Below are 21,024 nucleotides of genomic sequence, written 5' to 3' on the forward strand. Positions count from 1 at the left end.
GGCCACTCCTCTTCTGCTTGTTAATAATGACGACTAGGTTGAGTCAACAGAAAGGCTTCGTCTGGGTACATCAGCTAACATCTAGGCGTTCTTTCCTGGTGGGAACTTGGTTCAGACAACAATTTGCGCACCAACCTGTTCCAAACAGCAGCTGGGATTACCAAAAACCTAGGAAGGGCTTGCTCCATCGTTGCTCCCAACACTTTTTTGTTTTTGTTTTGAGACAGGGTTTCTCTATGTTATCTTAGCCATCCTGGACTCACTTTGTAGACCAGGCTGGCCTCGAACTCACAGCCATCCGCCTGCCTCTGCCTCCTGGGTGCTGGGATCAAAGGCATGCGCCACCATGCCTGGCTTGGTCCCAAGCCTTAAAGGGAATTTTCAGAGGTGAGCCAACCAAGGATGCAGAATTGACTCAGGTTACTAATTTGCCTAGAGCTTGGGGTGTTAGAGAAATTAGATCTCCTGATTAGGAGAAGTTAGGTGCCAATAATTAAATCAGAATTTCCTGGGTCTGCAGTTTATCACTTATTTATACTGCAACCACAGTTGTTGTCAAGCACAGTCACTTGGTTATGTACCAGTGTGCTGGGTTAGATAGTAACTGCTTGCTGAAGCTAGGTTTTCTTATTCTTATTCTTTTTGGGTTTTTTGTTTGTTTGGTTTTTTTTTTTTTTTTTTTTTTTGAGACAGGGTCTCTCTGTGTTAGCCTTGTCTGTCCTGGACTAGGCTGGCCTCGAACTCGCAGCGATCCGCTGCCTCTGCTGGGATTAAAGGTGTGCGCCACCATGCCAGGCTCAGGTTTTCTTATACTTGATACAGTAGTGGGATTGAGGAGAAAGATAGGAAAAAGTACAGTGTGCTCATTATTGTTAAATGTAGGAAGTTCTTAAAGGAAACTGTACACGGGAAAATGAGAAAATAAATGTAAAGTCTTTTCATCTGTGGAAGAAAAATAGATGTATAAATAAAGGCGGTTTCAGTGATGTCAGCGGCAGAGTGTGTGGCCGGCACCTCTTGGTCCAAGTCTTCTTTCACGGGCTGGACTCAAGCAGAGAAAAAACAAACAAGCAAACAAAAAAAGGTGGTGGTGGGGGATTGTGAAAGAATTTGGTGGGCAAATGGGTAGCTGTGTCTGGAGCAAAGGACCACAGACCTTGTATCAGTGTGGCCCGTTCAAAACTGCTCCTAAAAGATTTGAGGTGAAAAGAAAACATGTTTAATAACCTATCATGTTTATTGTTCGTCTTCAAATTTATCACAAGTCCTTTCTATATTTTCTTTACCCAGTGAAGCCCCCAAATATTCTAATATTGATTGTTTATGAACCTTTACCTTCACTTTTGTGTGTGTGTGTGTGTGTGTGTGTGTCCTTTGTCATTTTTCATTGAATAAGTTTATATAACTTCGGGCTTTGTTTTCTTATATAACACCAAATAATTGTAAATAAGGCATAGTTTATTTTTTAATTAAATGGCTTCCTAGCCGCCATCTGTTGTTGATTTCCTATGAAGTGGACACACTTCCTTCCAAAAACATTGAAGTCACAAACCGCTGTTAATGATCATTTTAGAGATAAAAATTCCATAAACTCAAGACAGCCACTGACATTCCCTAAGCGCCATTGGGGCCAGTGCAGGGGATTAAAGCTGTATCCCACTGTGTGCTCTCGGAAGTGGAGCCTGACTTTATCTGCCTAATATTGACAGCGGGGAAAGGCTGGGTAAATCAGGACTATTCTAATGACGTTCTGCTTTGTTGTAGGTTTTGCCTCTCACACCCGCTGACTTCTGACACCCAATCGCTCTGCTCAATGATTTTCCTCTGAAGGGGCGCAGTGGTTGGGCCTCCGCAGGATTTCCCACATACAATACTCTGAAAGCCAGGGGGCAGCCAGGGTGGAAACAAGAGACTTGTGGAAGGAGTAGCCTGGGAGGGATCTGTTTTCTATTTTCTCCTCCGAACTGAACTCATCTAGATGAAAAACGGTTTCCTGTTTCCTGTTATCATTACCTGTGTGGGGTGGTTTGCTTGCACCTTTATTTCCCCTGTGGGATGAAACCGCCCGTGGGAAGAGTTAGATACTCGGATGCGGGTGGGGTGGTGGTGGCGGAATTTAAGTTCTTTAAAATAGGCTCCACTCTTAGACTCCCCCACCCCAGGGTTTCTGTGTATCTCAGGCAGTTCTGCACTTTGTAGACCAGGCTGGCCTCGAGCTCTCCCTCCCCGACTGCTGGGATTAAAGGCACGCACCACCATGCCTTATCACTCCTAGACATGAAAGAAAACAAAGAAAGGAAAGAAAGAAGGAAAGGAAAACGTAAATGTTTCAATTTTACAGGGCAAAGGAAGGAGATAGGGAGGGAGGGAAGAAGAAGGGAGAATGAAGAAAACTCCTTTTTTTTTTCCTATTTGATTATGTGCACATTTTTTCCCCTTTATGAAGGTCGATTTTTTTTTTTTTTTTTTTTTACAGTTATTCCAGTCACAGACCTCTGGCATCACTAGCAACCTCTTGATAGCGCCCTGCCATCGCTCCTCAGGGGCGGCGACATTTAAAGTGACTTTGCTAGCGCTTTCCAGCCTGACTTTCTGAAGGCGGAGATGCGCTCTGGTTTGCTGTTAAGAAATAGCTGCGTGGGGTGAGGGAACGAGTGCCCCCCCGGGGGGGGGGGGCGGAATCAAGGGTACTACTCTGGGTACATTGACACAGGTTCTCCGGTGGGGACCAAGGGTCTTTCTCTGGAAGGAGAGCCCAGAGTAGAGTGGGAAAGGTGCGCAGCTCCTGAGGTAACAGCATATTCACTGCTTGGCAGGGTCTCACCCACGCTCCAGGCCCCTAAAAATTCACTGCTTTCCCGGAAGGAGGAGCCGGAGGGCAGGGGACCGCGGGGCGGAGCTCTTGTCAGCTGAGGTAGGAAGGCGCAGCTGCGAGCCAAGGAGCTGACCTCCCTAGAGCTTCCTCTGGCGACTCGCAAGATCTTTTTGACCCCGCAGGACTTGGCAAACTCCTACCTCCGCTCCCATTAGCCCCCACCCCCACCTCAACCAAATCTCCTCCCTCCGGGTCCCCCATCCATCTCACTTTGAAGAATTCATCCCTTCTTCCAACTTTTTTTTTTTTTTTTTGGTAACATCCCAGAACTCTGAGTCCCTCAACTGAATTCGACTTTTGTTTTTATTTCTCTCTTGCTTCCTCTTCTACCCTCTCATTGATGGATGTGCGAAGGCTAATGCCTCTGCCAGAGCGCGAGGAATAAATAGATGCTGCCTCGCCCAGAGGCTTAGACGCTTGGGAAGAGCAGCCAGCGCAGCTAAGCACCCGGGCTCCGCCAAGCTCGTGGACTGGACCGGGAGGACTTGAGTCCAAGCGAACTGATTGTCCCGAGGGACAGCTCCCAGGTCGTTGTGCTCGCCTCGGGAGCACAGGAGACCACCGAACGCGCCTCTCGCGTCCCCCGCCCTAACCCATCTTGCCAGGACCATGCTCTGCAGAGGCCAGGAACGAATGCTGTTGCTATGGGCCGGGCTGCCAGTCCTGGCTGTGCTCTGCCTGCTCCAGGTGCCCGGAGCCCAGGCAGCAGCCTGTGAGCCTGTCCGCATCCCCCTGTGCAAGTCCCTGCCTTGGAATATGACCAAGATGCCCAACCACCTGCACCACAGCACTCAGGCGAACGCCATCCTGGCCATCGAACAGTTCGAAGGTCTGCTGGACACCCACTGCAGCCCCGATCTTCTCTTCTTCCTCTGCGCCATGTACGCACCAATCTGCACCATCGACTTCCAGCACGAGCCCATCAAGCCCTGCAAATCCGTGTGTGAGCGCGCCAGAGAGGGGTGCGAGCCCATCCTCAACAAGTACCGGCACTCGTGGCCAGAGAGCTTGGTCTGCGATGAGCTGCCGGTGTACGACCGTGGCGTGTGCATCTCTCCCGAGGCCATAGTCACCGCGGATGGAGCCGGTGAGTCCGACCTCAGAGGACTTAGCTATTTGTCTTTATCCTCTAGTTCGCTCTTTGCTCCTCAAATCGCTTAACCTTTCCCTTAACCACTCCTTTATTGAGTCCCATTCTTCTCCTTAGAAACATAGCACAAAGTTCATTTTATCATTCTCCCAAACAAACTCCATCTCTTGCAACAGGTGATCTGATCCGCCCATTTGGTCCCGTTCCCTACTCCTCACAGTGAACCTTCTAAGTTCTCCTGCCCTTCACTTCTCTGTTCGCATACGGGAATTAACTGCGTTAAACTCAAGTCCCTACACTTTTTTGTTTCTTGGTTGAATACTCTTTTGTAATCTTAATCATCTGGCTGCTTTATCTTTAGTGTTTTCACTGCTTAAAACTGTTATGGAGATGTGAGAAAGAAAGAAAAAAAAAAAAAACCAACAAAACAGAAATCCTCCTAATCATTAAAAATGCTCAAAATAATTTCAGTAAATTTTTTTCTAACACAGACATCTATTAGTGACATGTGTTTCCTCAAAACCCGATTTCATCAATTACCATCTCCTTTCAACAAGTCCCCCCTCCCTTTCCCGCTTTCAACAAAATCAATGGCAATGCCATTCCAGTCTGAAACAGCTATGAAGTATTACTATGCCTTTCGATTAATGTCCGTGGCTCCCTTCAGCCAGGGAACTGAAGTAACAGGCACTTTTCACATGCCCACGTGCCTTCAAGTCATTTTATAAATGGCATGTGGGCAAGTAGAGTTATATTTTGAGCGTGTTATCTTCATGGCCTTACATAACTTTACTTTAACCCCCCCCCATCCCACCCATACTATGCGTGTACACACTACCCACACACTCACACTTTTCCCACTGTAAAACTTGATTATAGTTCTGTGTTTAATGGGTTTAAGCGCAGTTTGTTTTCTCACAAATGTTTGGTCTAATTGTGACATTCATAATTTTAAGACCTCCCCCGCTACCTCCTATTCAATCCAGTTCAGAAAACTCACCATTTCCCAACTGATTAACCCAAGCCTCAGACTTTACCCTTCAAGCTCTTTAAAGATAAAGCAAAAACAAACCAGTGGTCCTATCTCCGAGCCTCCCAGGACCAACTGTTCTGAGATGGCTTTCACTTGGTTGTATCATCTCTGTTTGTTTATTTCTGTCTCTCAGCTTGCTCAGACGAGGCTCATGTCCTCAGTCTGTAGTTAATCAATGAGCTAGTATAGGGCTGATTCAGAAAAATTATGTTCACTAACTAAGAAGGTGAGAGGGGAAACGTCCAAATAGTTGAAAACCAAGACTGGACAAAAAGACCTCACATCTTTCTGATATCATTTTACTTACCTTATCACTGTGAACATAGGTACTGTCTTCCGAAGGTCAATTAAGGATTAGGAGCTAGCTTTATAAGGTAATCTGAAAGAAATGCCTTCTTCTTATTTTTGGGTAGAAGAGAATACTTCAGCCCTTGCACTGACTAAAGTCCCAGGCTCTGCAGCCGCTCTTAGAGCTCAGTGTGGTTGCTATCCTGGCTTGACGGACACTGTTAAAGCCAGTTAAAGGCTAGCAGTCTTCTCTGGCCAAGCCCTAGGACAGTGTACGTCACTCTGAAATGCTTGCTTCCCTTAGAAGGCAAACTGCTGCTAGGCCTAACCGTAGGGAAGGACCTGGAATGAGTGAGGTTTGGCAAGGCTAAGGGTTCTCGTAGTCAGTGAGGATGGGAAGCAGTTTCATTAAGTGTCCCCGAGTTACCTATTACCATGGACCAAAGGTCGCACAATTGTGTCACAGAAGCACTCAAGTAGGACATGCATAGAGACACTGTGTCAGTGCAGCGGATACGTTTGCTGAATTGGTCTAACGTTCCCTAGTGTTTGTTGTTCTGGCTGCAGCCTTGGAAGAAAAGCACCCAAGGGCAGAGGGTGGTCAGGATGTTGCTACTCCTCAGTTTCCAGACTGAGCTAAGGATGAGGTTGGAAAGGGACATGCAGGCCTTCCAGTCTGTTGAAAATTACTCACTCCCTCCATTTGTTGAAAGTTAGACAGCCAGAATGACTTAATATGGCTACATGAAGCTGGAGAGACGGTTCAGTTGTCAAGAGCACCCACTGCTTTCTAGAGCACCTGGCTTGGATGCCTAGCACACATGGGACTTTAACGAGTCCGTTAACTATGTTCTGGGCGATTTGATGCCCTCTTCTGGTCTCCGTAAGCATTGCACACAAATGGTGCACAAATACATGAGCTTAGTATGCAGAACCAGGCGCTGAGTCTCCACTCAAACTCCATGGGCACTGCATACATGTGGCCCAGACATGCCTGCAGGGAAAACACCCACATACATAAAGTTAAAATAAACCGCCTGCCACATATCACCATTTTAATTAATTCATTCTTTCTTTTAATGGGATGTAATATTTTACAAAACAGAGGGGTTCCCCACCACCACCACCTTTTAGGTAGAAGCAGAATTCCTGTGTCTTAGGACTAGATCCTATTTAACCAGATATTAAAATGAGAACGCTCTTTAAAGAGTAGTGCAACCCTTCCCATACCTGTATCAAGAGGATTTTAGTTCATTTATACCATTCACGGTTATCTGTTTACACCTAACATATTGTGACTCAACAAATGAACTTAGGGCGTTTAACAGAGCAACGAAACAGACTGATGCTCCAAACTTTTTTTGGGGGGGGGTTGGTTTTTTGAGACAGGGTTTCTTGTGTAGCTTTGGCTGTCCTGGACTCACCTTGTAGACCAGGCTGGCCTCAGACTCATAGATCCGCCTGCCTCTGCCTCCCGAGTGCTGGGATTAAAGGCGTGAGCCACGATGCCTGGCTTGATGCTCCAAGCTTATTTTTACTTCTAAAATACTAGTGAACATTTTTTTAATAAAGAGCATGTGACACATTGATCATCATTAATAATTTCATGTTAAATTTCGTGTGTATTTCACGTTTACTATAGAGAGTGGCTCTGAGCACTACTGGTGGAGAGCTCAGCTCAATTTGGCCGTTTTGCTGGTGATTTGAGACATTGAGGCAAATCTTCGGTACTGAACCTCTATTTGGGCTCATGCCAACCCAGGCCTTAGGGGAATGATATAAACTCTTCAATTCTCACCTGTAAGTAAAAGCAAATATGTCTGCACCTTAAGGGCATGGTGAAAATTAGGATGGTATGTGAACCATTGAGTCTTGAACCTGGTGCAGAGTGATCACTGGACAAATTGCTGGTACTATTTTCCTGTTTTTATTGCTATTATAGCAAGTGGATTAACTTTTCTTTTGCCTTTGATTTTGAATGCAGTACGCACAGCCTTCTCACGTCAAGATTGACAACTGGGAGATAATTGGAGAAGCAGGCTTAGTTCCTCCTGAATATAGAAAGCTAATATCTCATTTTATGCAAATCAAGATAGAACTCAGTCTTAGGAGTAAAAGTCCTATGGGAATAATAGGGGGAAAAGAGTGAGTTTGGCTGATGTCTGTTAACTAGAAATAGTTTATTGGGGAAGAGACTTGAAAGCCTCTGCCTCTCTATGAGCAGTTAACAGTGGTTGAGGGTAGGGGTGGGGGTGAAGGGTGGAGGTTGGCCTGGGGGCTCCACCCTTCCTTGAGTATCTGTAGGCAGGTTGTGATTGCAGTGAAGGAAGAGGCATTTTCTTCTGCAGTATGGCCACTGGTAAGTGCTCATCCTACTGTAAATAACCCTGTCACTCAATACTCCTGTAACTAATCCTAATTAAACCCACTGGTTCATCAAAGGGAAGAAATAGTATTTTTTTGTTGCAGGATGTTTGGTCACACTGTGAACCTCAAGACTGTGTATTGGAAAAATCTGTTTCTACTTGTGGTGTGTCTTAGCCCTAGCACACACCTTTAATCCAAGAAGTTTCTGTAAATAGGATTAAATAAAGTTAATCTTAGGTCAAGAGGCAAGAAAGCAACCAGTTGAAAGAAGTGAACATGGGCAAAAACCATAGAGAGTGACAGGAAGTCCAGGGGATGGATAGAGAGACACATGATGGAGAGAGGAGGGATTTTCAGTTTGAAGGGTTTTTAAGACAGCGTGGAGAAAGACAAAGGCTTTTGGGATATTGGTGGAGTAGGAAGGTCAGCTGGGTGCCTTCTCTGCTTCTCTGACCTAGTAAGTTTTTCACCCTAGCATCTGGTTCCTGAGTCTTCACTGGTTAAATTGAACAACTGGGATTTCCTTTTTTTTTTTTTTTATAACAAAATTTTTTTCAATTTTTATTTATTTTAAAATATTGAATGTGTAGGACAAATGCTAGGGTATTATTTCACAGCTGTTTCTAGAATACCTACAGCTTGCAGTGCCACGGGCCTTGCAGTTGCCCTCAGTTACTGTTGGCTCCCAGTTGCTATCACTGTCCTCCCCTCAGCCCTTGCACAGTATATTAGGTATGCAGCCTCTGGCCTGGCAGAGTTCTGCCACCTCTAACCATCTCTTCAAGGAACAACTAGCCTTTTCTTTAGTATTAACCCTGGCCTACCAATATTTGGGGGGGGGGCCAATGCCAAGAAGGAAGGACGTGAACAAGAACATGGGATGGAAAGGAGAAGTGAAAGATTGAGTTAAGACTAGAGAGAAAAACACACTAAGGATCCTAAGGCTGCCTGGCTTGGGGAGAGAATCTGTTATTAATTTTATTTAGAGATGGGCCAATTGTGAGTACTAGCGAAATCTTAGCTTGTCTTCAAATTATCATTTTAATCAGTCACCTTTTGTCTTCTTTTTACTAAACTTTGAAGAGCAAGATTGACCACATTGTCTTTGGCCTTCGTCTTCTTGCTGGGTGTTTAGAGAAGACTGGCGAGCCACTATGGAGACATATGATTCTGAATAACAGAACACTAGCTTCAGCGTGTATATTTAGAGACAATCACAGTTTCAGCGATGCAAGCCCTTAGTTGGTTATGTCATTCATTTGATATTTTCAGCAAGTCACTTGACACTGGCTTTGGCCAGCATTGGTGTGTAACAAGGGGAGTGAATGGTTGGTAATTGGTAAAGCATAGAGTGCAGGTGTAACAGTGACCACAGCGGGAGGAGAAGACCTGCTGTCTCAGGACAAGAGTCCTTAGCGATGACAGAATACAAGCTGACAACACATACTGTGTCCTGGGCGTTGCCATATGAGTTGTGCATGTGAGTTCTCATAACAGCTACATGGTAAGCACTGCTACTCCCATTTTACAGGCAAAGACCAGCAAGGTACATAGAGACTCACCAAGTTAATTCAGTGTGTTAGAAAACAAGGGTCCAGAACGGAGTCTGTTCTTTCTATATTGCCCATCTTCTCCTACTAAGACAAAAAAAAAAAAAAAAAAAAAAAAAAAAAAAAAAAAAAGATTGTGATCTGTTTGAAGATTCCTTCTTTTGTTCGTTAGGTTAAAGTTAAAGGGGCAAAGTATTTTCATTGTATTGACCCATGGCTTAAGAGAATAAAAGGGCCCCTGGGCCAGTGGCTCCCAGGAGATGAGGGATGGTTGTTCTGCTGTGTTGCTGAGATGGGGAGAATGCCCATCCCGTGTTCATCTAAGTCAAGGAAGCCCCAGAGCTCCTGCTCCCCTGCCCTCCCCACTTCGTCTTCGCTAGTGTGCTTTATGCTGTAGCTGTGTAGGCTTAGGACTCTGCCTTGATCCCGTCCATTTTCTTCTCCCTGGTGTTCAGCAGGTGTCAAGCACTGCTACTCTATTCAGGATTAGATTCCCCCCGCCGTACCCCCCTCTGTCCCCTTCTCTTTGGGCTCACCACACCCCAGAAGGATTTTGATAGTACACCAACTGCTGGCTCTTTTACATGCAGTATTCCTTTTCCATCTTCTGGCAAGATGAGTTTTCTGAAATGTGTGTCTATAGCTTAACTTCTTTGTCTCTGTCTGTCCTTTATACTCACTCTCCTCTCCCTCCCTCCTTAGATTTTCCTTTGCTTGCTCCTATATTGCTGCTCAGGCCATGCCTGAGGACATTTTGGTCCCATAAGGAATGCTGGCTTCTGCACCCGAGGCCCTTTGCAGCACTGTTCTCATACAGTCTCTTCCAGGAATCTCTGTGACTTTACTGGATACCCCTGGCACATAAGTCTAGCAACCACACAATATCTACCATTTCAATTCAGGATAATTTTGATGGTAGAATTTCAAATTTGAACTATCTGAAAAAAAAAATGATCAGAAAACTCTGATTGTCTTCTAATAATTCTAACATCAAATTCTAGCATTCTAAAAAGTGTAGAAACATCTCTGGCAAAAAGAATATGAAATAAGGAAAACATTTTCCTTGGCTCAACTGTTTCAAAAGAGTTTCTTTTTCCCCAAGAAACTTTATTTTTTTCTACTTAATATAAACTTTACATTCTAAATGCTTTAAATGTGGACTGATATAATTTATTTGTCTATAGGGAAATTATTTTATATAAACCATATGCATTGATCTCATTATTCTTCAGGAATAGGAACATTGGCATTTTGCTTTAAAACTTGGAAACATCATGAATAAAGTCTGAATAGGATAAAGGGCATCAAGTTAATGGTTTATGTCCAAGCTGAGTCAAATGCTTCCAGAACTAGTATTTATTTATTTATTTAAATCTATTTGGAGGCCTCTATCTTTCTCTTGATACAGCTTTTTTTTTTTTTTCAATGTTAGCTGACAGCTCCACGTGTAGATCAGTTGGTAGAGCCTATGTTTAGCATGCACAAAGCCCTGGGTTCAGTACATAACACCTCAACCCCTTCCCCATTTGTGTTTTATATGAATAAGGATAGAGAACGGATGCTATGCTAGTTTGTTGGGCTAAGCAGAGGCACTGAGCTCATTTAGCATTAGGTGCACAACTTTTGTGTGAAAGTGTGAGTTGAGTGTCAGCAAGAACCCACAGTTAGTTACTGTGTCTCTCAGCATGGCACTCTGCCGGGGGTGCTCGGCGGCTCGTTAGAGGCTGCCCTCCTAATGAGAGCACAGAAGGCCGTTATCATGACTGTCTTCTGGGATTACAGCATCGTGAAGAGAACCCATGGTGAATCCTAATTGTTGCCACATCTATTAATTGTACTGGCTTGAGCAATCTACAAGCGGTAGGCTTCCTTTCTGCTGAACTATTTAGTCTGCAGTTAACAAAGGGCACGGAGTTCTTTCTGGATTTCCCATAGACTCTATGATGGTAGAGTATGTATGGCACAGCCATTCATCAGCAAGGTGCGTTTGGTTTTATCTGTCACAAAGTCACACATGTTGGGTCAGTGTCTAATATTCACGTGGGTTCTGCTGGGATAGAGCACTTGTTTACAGCATCTGTGAAATTCAAGAGCATGTTGTTGACAAGGGTTCATGAGAGCAGCTTCCAGTCACATCCAGGAAATGACCTCGTTCTTGGTAAATCCCCAGTGGAGGAGCTACCTCACAGCACTAATGAGGGACCATTTCCTGCAGACACTTGACTCCCACCCAGGCCGGACTGTCACAGAATTACATTTTATAGGTGAGTTCCTGAAGTAATAACTCTGTTATCATTCTTTCCCTGTTCTGTCACCTACCAGATTTTCCTATGGATTCTAGTACTGGGCACTGCAGAGAGGCCACCAGTGGTGAGTACATTGCTGCTCCTGGCTTTCACTCGTGGGACAAGTAATCTTTGGTATGGACTTTTGGGGGTGTAGTTTTTTTGTTTCTTTGTTTTTGAGACAGGGTTTCTCTGTGTAGCATTGGCTGTCCTGGACTTGCTTTGTGGACCAGGCTGGCCGGCCTTGAACTCACAGAGATTTGCCTGCCTCTGCTTCCCCAAGTGCCAGGATTACAGGTGTGTTCCACCATGCTCAGCTTTTGATATGGTCTTAATACTTAAGTCTTATTTGCCAATACTTGTGTCGTTTTAAAAGTATACATGAAAAGTATTTCCTTATCTGTGCTGACTTTATCTTTATGTTACTATATTAAAATTGACCTCTTGGCTTACAAAAAATGCTAATGAATGTATAGATTCATATAACCATAGTTCAGGATACAGAATAATTCTATCACATCCCCCATTCCTTCATGGTACATTCTATTATAATTACAAGTTCCACCTGCTTTTAAGTGCTGACTGTTTTCTAGCTCTATAATGTCTTTTGAGGATTGTCAGACAGAATCTTGAGATGCACCTTCATTGGTAGAGCATAGCATTATTTTTACTTGGAATGATGCCGGTAAGGCTCACTGAAATTATTGCCTGGATTAACAATCTGTCTCTTCTGTTGAGGAATGTCTTAGCTAGGGTTTTATTGCTGGGAAGAGATATCATGACCACAGCAATTCTTATAAAGAAAAATATTTCACTGGGGCTGGCGTACAGTTCAGAGGTTGAGTCCATGATCATCATGGCGGGAAGCACGGCAGCGTGCAGGCAGACATGGTGCTGGAGAAGGAGCTGAGAGTTCTAAATTTTAATCCAAAGGCAGTAGGAAGAAATTGCCATATGGGGGTGGCTGGAGCATCTGAGACCTCAAAGCCTGCTCCAGTGACACACTTTCTCCAGCAAGGTCACACCTACTCCAACAAAGCCATACTTCCTAACAGTGCCAGGCCCTATGAGGGCCATTTTCACTCAAACCACCACAAGGAATACCTTATTACATGGGTGTATGCCATTTATTTATCTCTTCATAACTTGAATACTATTTATGTTGTTTTAGTTTGGGGCATATATAAAGAGAGCTGCTATAAGCACTTGTATATTTTTGTATGACTATTAATGGTCATTTCTCAAGAGTAAATATCCAAGGATAGGGTGGCTGGTCATAGGGTAAGTATTTATTTAAGTTGATTAAAAATGCAAAACTGTCTTAAAAATAACTGTTGATGGCTAGGGTGTAGCGTGCTTGCATGGCACATATGACGCCCCAACTTCAGTCGTCATCACCACATGCTAGTACATGCGTATAGTCCTAGCACTCAAGAGTTGGAGGCAAAAGCATCAGAAGTTTGAGGCCAGCCTGGGCTACATGAGACCTGGTATCAAGGCAAAACAGAAAGGCAAATGTGACTATTCAGTTTTATACTGCCAACATACAAGAATTATAGGCCTAGCTGGGAGTGTTGGTGCAAGACGGTAATCCTAGCACTCAGGGAGGCAGAGGCAGAGGCAGAGGCAGGTGGATCTCTGTGAGTTTGAGGCCAGCTTGATCTACAAAATAAGTCTAGGACAGCCAAGGATACACAGAGAAATCCTGTCTTGAAAAACCAAAATAAATAAATAAACAAATAATAATAATAATAATAATAATAATAGTAATAGTAATAATAATAATATAAAAATAGGCCTTCTATATTCTCATCAGCATGCAGTATCTTTTAGATCCAGGTATGCTATCAAGTTGATGTATAATCCATAGTTAAATTTTCAGTATGCAGAACACTGTTTAGTCAAAATCACACGTAGCCAGGGGTTAATGCTGCTGTTTGTAACCACCGATGTAAGGTTATTTCCCAAGCTCTACTTTCTCCGTGATACCCCCCAATACTTCTCAGTTCCCTGGAGAATCCCGTTTGGATCCTTGAAGCAAAGCTAGGACTGTCCTTTTCCCACCCTGAAATTAATTTCTTCTGATTGCTCCTGCATCTGGGGCCAAGAAGTGGGTGAATATGAACAACAAACAAACAAACAACAAACAGCAGCAGCAGCCACCGGGATCTGCTTGATCTCTTAGCACCACTGGTCCCCTAATCAGGGAGCCAGGGTCTCCTCCATCACGGGTTTAGGCTTTTACTTGACACAGCTAACACTGTTACTGCTCTAGGGTGGGTTGCAAAGAGACAGGAGTAGTTTAAAAAACTCTCCACATTTGGATCCAGATCTACAGTGCCCTCTTCATGGTTGCAGGCTATATGGAGGCAGATGGGCAGGTGTTAGACAGAGAAACTTGATGGACCTGCTATAGTGTGATGGGTCATGTGATGGGTGGTGTGATGGGTGGTGTGATGGGTGGTGTGATGGATGGTGTGATGGGTCATGTGATGGGTGGTGTGATGGATGGTGTGATGGGTCATGTGATGGTGGTGTGATGGGTGGTGTGATGAGTGGTGTGATGGGTCATGTGATGGGTCGTGTGATGGGTGGTGTGATGGGTCATGTGATGGGTCATGTGATGGGTCATGTGATGGGTGGTGTGATGGATGGTGTGATGGGTGGTGTGATGGGTGGTGTGATGGGTCATGTGATGGGTGGTGTGATGGGTGGTGTGATGGGTCATGTGATGGGTCATGTGATACGTGGTGTGATAGGTCGTAATCTTCCTGCTGCTTATGTTTGAGCATTCCTAAGTAGCTGCTTTACACATTCCACTCAGGTTTTGTTCAGTGAGAGAGAAAGACTGGGTCTAATTATTCCATCTTATCACATAATAAACGTTTTAATAAAGTGCAAAAAAAAAAAAAAAAAAAAAACCAGATAAGTTGGTGCACTTCTGTAACCATTGTCTTGTTAAGACCACACTCCATGATACTTAATGTTAGCAGGGCTCTAGAAGCCTCCATATCACTGCTGCTTTTACTTTTCTACATAGCCTTCTGCTCAGCACTCCAACACTGCCGGTTAATATTGCTTGCTCTTGAATTTTGTATATCAGCCCTCCAGCTGCTATGTACGCATAGTGGTGCTCCTTGCTCTTTGTTATGAACACAGTAATTTTCATTTCATTGTGAATACTGTCCACCATTAAACATAACAGGCATAATTCTCCCTAATGCTACTGAGTATTCTGGTTGTTTCTTATTTGTTACTGTGTCTATCTAAACTCTTCATAGTTTTTTTACTTTTTTTTTTTTTTAATTTTCACTGACTTTGGTCAGTATGTTATATTTTGTAAGGTACTTTGTAAGGGAAAAGGAAACATTTGTTAACTCACGAGTAGGTCTGATATACACATTTTTACTGGACTGGCCACAAGCATAGCGTACTGCCATCAGGTTGGCTAGTATTTGACCTGAGGTGCCGTCTATCAAAGGTAACCCTAATAAACCTTTACGTTATGCAGAAGTAACTGATTTAAAATCATTTAGAACTTCTGAAAATGAAAACTTCATTTTAGTATAATGCAAGGGTGGAGGGGGATGGGAGAGTGTGGGCGGAGCAGGCAGCCATTGTCTGATTAGCATCATCGTGTGCTCGCTTCAGTGGCCATGGCAGAGCCAAAGGCGCTGCCACTGCATCATGATTTCCCAAAGCCTCACATCAACTCCCAACCCCTCACGCCATCCTGAGACAGGAAGAGGTGCTGGAGAGCACCCCACCCACTCCCACAGCAGAGTCCAGGACAAAGTAGTCTTCGCTTCGCAACAGCAGCTGGGATGCAGCTGTCCCATGGCCACCTACGTCTTGCTCTTCAGAAGGTGCTCGTTCTGGATGCTTATTTAGACTGTTTTAAGTTCTGGTGATCCGATGAGGAACGTTTTCTGTCACATGAAAGTGGTCAGACATTGCTGGTATCTATGCTACTCTGAGGGCCACTCCTATTGCTGAAACAAACTAAAAGGCTTACTTGTTCAGTAATGCAAAAATTGGTCAGTCACAATTTCTTGCCGTGTGTGTGTGTGTGTGTGTGTGTGCGCGCGCGCGCGCAATTTGTGTGGAAGTTGTGCCTAGAATTTCCATGTGTCAATGAGCGAAGACGTCAATAACACAGATACTATACAAACACAAATCCATAGGAGCAGGGTGTGGGGTGCCTGCCTTTAACTTCAGCATCTGGCGGGTCTCTGAGGTCAAGGCCAGCCTGGTCTACAGAGTGAGTTCCAGCAGAGCCAGGGCTACACGGAGAAACCCTGCCTCAAAAACAAAACAAAACAAAACAAAACCCCTAACAAGCAAACACACACCCCTGACCAACAACAACCAAGCAACCAACCAACTACACAGCGTGGGTGCAGTAATCCTGGAACAGTTTTCTGTTCCCTTTTTCAAAATGCTTTCCTGTTCCTCTGGTGTTAATGTGGGCAAGGAAAAGAACAGGGAAGCGAGAGTTCATTCTGTGTGTAGTGTGTGTGTGTGTGTGTGTGTGTGTGTGTGTGTGTGTGGTGTGGTGTGTGTAAACACATTGACATGTCGCATGTTTCAAAAGTACATGTAGTTTGTTCACACTAAGAATTTTATTCTTTGGAGAAAGGCTCACGGTAAAACAGGAAACGAGGAAGGCACAAAACCATTACAACTCCCATCCTGACCCCTTTCTAAAATGTCAAGCTGTTTGTGTCTGGAATTTGGGGAAGACATTCCTTCCCTCCAATTACCTTATTTGTTGCCTTAACACTTAACTTTTTTTTTCTCTCTCTCCTCTCTTTTGGACGTAATGACTATGAACAGCTTCCAATTTGTGAGTGTATTTTACTGTCGTAAATCTACTATCACGAAAGAAATAGATGCGCTGTATTACACAGCATGGGATTCGGGGAAACAGTTTGGTTCTGTTCCACTGAGTCACATTGTCAAGTCAACACAGAAAATTAAGAGGCATTTCTAATTCCTTCAGTGAAAGGGCAGGGTTTTTGTTCACTTGCCTTTTGGTGTAATTTTGCTTTGGTTTCTAAGTCGGGTTTGTGTAACCCAGGCTGTCCTTGAGCTCCTTGTGCAGCTGAAGATGAGCGTGATCCTCCTGCCTCACCCCAAAGCCCTGGGACTGACCACCACACTGGGTTTGAAGCATTGCTGGAGAGGATGCCAGGTTTTCATACACAATAGCGCATGCTCTAACAACTAAGCTACAGCCCCAGGCCGCTGTGTTGGTCTTCGGAAATAAAACAAAAATAATTCTAGTTTTGCATGTGTGATGAAAAACAATTTATGAGCATTTACATAAAAAACCCACATCCTGAACCACGCCACCCTCCCCACCAGACAATGGTGGACAAATTCTAATGTACTGTATGTGCCTGGCCGGATGGCTTCAGGGGCCATTCGCAATATGAATATCAGGTTGCGCTGGCCACTGCTCTCCTCTCTGCAAAAGCTTGCTGACTTACAGAGGCTGAATTAACTAGACACAACTGGGGGAAGTTAGCATGGCCAGATAGCACTTTGTGTGACTGTATTTTGTTTACAATCCCGGGTCTTCCTGCAACCCACCACTGTAGACTGGAACCGCCACATCAAACCAGTTCTCGTTCCTTCGTGTTCTCTTCCTTGAACTGTTAGCACGACTGTCCTAGTTCTTCATTCCCCCAAGCACAGGCTCCTCCCAGGGATCTCATGCATGGAGCCCCCTCCTCTCTCTCCTTCAGTTTCTTTGCCTCAGAATCCATCAGCCTACAGGGGTCCCCAGTCACATCTTTGACTGTGGTTCTACTCACCTTCCCAGGAAGAACAGCATATTTCTATTTTCTTTCTTTCTTTCTTTCTTTCTTTCTTTCTTTCTATCTATCTATCTTTGTCATCTATGTATCATCTATCTATATCTATCTGTCATCTATCTATCCATCTATCCTATTTATATTTCAAATATGATGTATTTAACAACAAAAACAACCTTTTAATTTAAAAAAATTTCCACCTTGAATAATGCGGCATCATCTCCTCCCTTGGTTCCCAGTAGGAGAGTGTCAAGAGTTGGTTTTCGTTCATTCAGCCCCGCATCTTCAAAAATGTAGCTGAAGCTCATTTCTCCCCGCCCCGCCGTGTGCCAAGAGCATGAGGTAAAGCAGCCTACAGACTGGCATCTCTCTGTCCTTCTCCCTCTTTTCTGTGCTCAGCATTGGGCAGACACGACACTGACACGGCAGTGGAGCTCATCTTGTCCCTTGGTTCTTTGACTTTAAGGACATCACAAAACAGTTAAAGAGAAAACAAAGTTGCATTGACTCATATTTTAGAGATTTTGAATAACTTTTAGAGCCAAAAACCTTGTAGAAAGCAATTTATTTAAGTATTTCCGAAAATCTAATCTTGAAGACATAAGTGGAATTTCCTCCTCTTAGTGACGCAATGTTAGTCCTTGCGGTCTTACACAACTTACTTTTACAGAGCACAAATCATTATGAGCTGAATCTCTTATTACAAAATTCCGGCTTTGTCTTTATAGAGTTGATCCCATGTTACTTTTGTTTTTCAAGAATGTTTTATGTTATCTAGGTTCACCAGACAACTTCATCATATTTTTCCCAACTCAAAATAAAACTTCACACACACACACACACACACACACACACACACACACACACACACACACACACACACACACGAAGAGTTTGATTGCTTATATATCAAGCTGCCTTGAGCTTTGATAGCATCTGCAGCCACGCAGCCATCCTTGAGCCCGTGATAAAGAACATTGTTGTCATCCTTAGAGATTCCCCATCCTGGACCAGCAGGGCTCTAATTTGTCATTAACGTAGCTTAGTGCCACTAAATCTTCAGCTCTGTGCACACAGATCAACCATACAGTTGTATGTCTTGCCCCTGGCAGCGTTTGCTTACTGTAATGCTTGGGAGAGTTATCCGCCTAGTGGTGTTTCGTTGTTTTCGTGGTATAAGAATGCACCTTCAAATGCTGCAGTACCACTAAAACCAGAAGCTTGTAGCCATTTAAATATTGATCCCAGGTTGATGGACTTACTGGTTTCTGATTCTGCACAAATTATTATTATGACACCCTGCCCCACTCCCTTCCCCCCACATCCTGTTTTATTACTGAAATCAGACAACTTGGATTTTGGTGGCTTTTGTTTGAATGTCCTAGTAACAGTAAGACCAGAGATTTTCTTTTTCCTGTAAAGTATCCTTTTGATGATGTACAATGTCAGGGTGAGGGAGCGTGGTTGGCCTTAGGGGTGGTCTTACCACCAGATGTCTTTCTGTCTGTTTCTGGAAGAGTAGTGGAACAGACTTTCTGAAGTACCCATTGTTACTAGGCCGTTCTCCATCAGACAGCTGCCGGGTCAAGCCTGGCGTCCACCCTGTCCTGTCTGGATGATTTCCGACCAATAGAGGAACCAACCTTCTCCCTTCTACTCACTCCCCTGCCTCCGACTCCACCCCAGGTGCTCTCTTTCATGGCCAAGCTTTACCTTACCATGTAGTGATGGTTCTGCCTTTCTTCCCACTCCTTAACCACTTATGCTCTTCTTTCCAGATGATTCACCTGGTTCTGTAGCTACTGATTTTTCTTACTCTGTTGCTTTTGCCACTTACCATCTGTCCAGCTGTGATTTCTTCAATTATGTGAGATTTTATTATTTATGAGAATAAGTGGTTTCCTTGAAAATATCTTCAATTCTCTCCTCCTCCTTCTCTCTCTTCCTCCTCCTCCTCCTCCTTCTCTCTCTCTCTCTTTCTCTCTCTCTCTCTCTCTCTCTCTCTCTCGCAAATTCTCAACATGATTGATGGAGTAAATCACTCAAATTTGTGATTGACACACTCGAGAAAAGAAAGTTTGTTGAAGAAGCAATTTGGGTGACACTACAAAGTCTGCCCTTGCATTTAAAGGACCAGTCTCATTCTTCTCTCTCCTTGCACCCCACAGCTGTGTCCCTTATCCTCATGCCCCAAAGCTGACAACATGACTCCATCCTTCAGCAAGAGAGTAAATGCTGCTCTCATCCTCCCACCAACAAATTCATCATCCTGTCAGCATCGGTACCCTCTGTCCATACCTCTTGTGTATTGGATAAGTGACTGGCTTTGAAAGCCCTAGCTGCCCCTCTTTTTCTTTTTCTTCAGGACCCTGTCATCTCCTTGCCAATTAGATTCAATAGACCTCTTTATTTCTTAACTAACTTCAACTCTGAGGGTTGTTTTACCCAGAGATTGTGCTCCTTCCCCCTTAGAATTTCCTGTTTTTCCAGCTTTTGTGACTCCATCCTCTCCTGTGTTTCCCCCCACATTTCTCCTCTTCAGTCTCCCCTAATCTCTCCCTCCCCCTCCCACTTTCTCTCTATCAAGTTAGCGGGAAGTATTACTTGACTGGATAACCATAACTCACCTTTCTAGATTCATATTTGAAGACCACTTCCACAGAGGACTATGAAAACCAGAGTGCCTTAGACCATCGAGTTATGCATTGCGCATACACAATGTGCCTTTTTTTTTTTTTTATAACACCCACACTCGGAGTTGCAGACTGTCTTGTGTGTTGTTATTTGGTACCATGCACTGGCCATGTTGCTTGTCAGATGTCCTGTAGTCTTGGGACAGAGCCTGGAATGTGGCCCATGCTGAATAAATGTGAGCGCAGCCAATAAATGAACCGAAAGGCTTCAACAGACGTTCCCTTTCCTTTCCCCACCTCATATTTAGGGAGGCTTGACTGTCCCAAGGTTAGGATGTGGAGGACACTGTCTTTTCTACAGCAGGAAGACACAGGCACGGTGTGCTTGATATTAACGGATGTCTAAAACTACCTAAGGACAGATTTATGGACACTGCTTTAAGGCAGCTGAAAATATATCATGGTCAAAGTTGTCTGCACTTTGTATGGATTTATTTTGTGAATATTTAAAAGTTTGCCGTGGTCTTCTTTTAGGTGTCTTAGAGTGAAAGGAAGGGGGCAAGTGGATCTTGGGTCATATGCAAGGATATGCACATTTGGCACAAATTAAAACGCACTGTGATCTCATTAGCATGGTCTGTTGTGAGAAAGCAATGGAACCAGAATACACAGAATTGTATTTTATCCTTTACATTTTGGCCATGAGTTCACAGTATAGACTGGAGATACTTTCTTAGAAAAATCAGAAAAACATGAGCTCAAAGATTGCAATCTGCCAAAGTCATAATTGGTTTATGGGCTGTTGACACCAGTGAAGTTAATTATAGTCTTACAGCTGTGAGTGAGATCAAACTGAGTTCAAACGAAAGTCAGGAAGAATTAGAAAGGTGCATCACACTTAAGCTTGATCTCAGACAAGGTTGTAATTGAACAGGAAAAAAAAAACAAAACAAAAAACAAAACAAAAGCCCAACTCAGCCAGTAACACATTTTATAATTGTATCAGGTTTTTTGAATCGTTTAGAACTTTAAAACCCATATAAAAGTAATATTCTGTGTGTTTCTAATAAGTGAGGCTACTGTC

General features: G+C 43.8%; 1 protein-coding gene across 1 annotated transcript in view; it reads left to right on the forward strand.

Moving 5' to 3' along the window:
- Window positions 1-3,144: 3,144 nt before the first annotated feature.
- The window catches only part of Frzb (frizzled related protein), a 32,080-nt gene continuing 14,200 nt past the window's right edge, over window positions 3,145-21,024 (forward strand). Inside the window, exons 1-2 of the mRNA XM_051166697.1 lie at window positions 3,145-3,962; window positions 11,526-11,573. Coding sequence (XP_051022654.1) covers window positions 3,485-3,962; window positions 11,526-11,573 — 526 coding nt within the window. The 5' untranslated portion in view covers window positions 3,145-3,484. The remainder of the gene's footprint in view (window positions 3,963-11,525; window positions 11,574-21,024) is intronic.

This window comes from Acomys russatus, chromosome 24 (assembly GCF_903995435.1).
Source record: "Acomys russatus chromosome 24, mAcoRus1.1, whole genome shotgun sequence".
Lineage (NCBI taxonomy): Eukaryota > Metazoa > Chordata > Mammalia > Rodentia > Muridae > Acomys > Acomys russatus.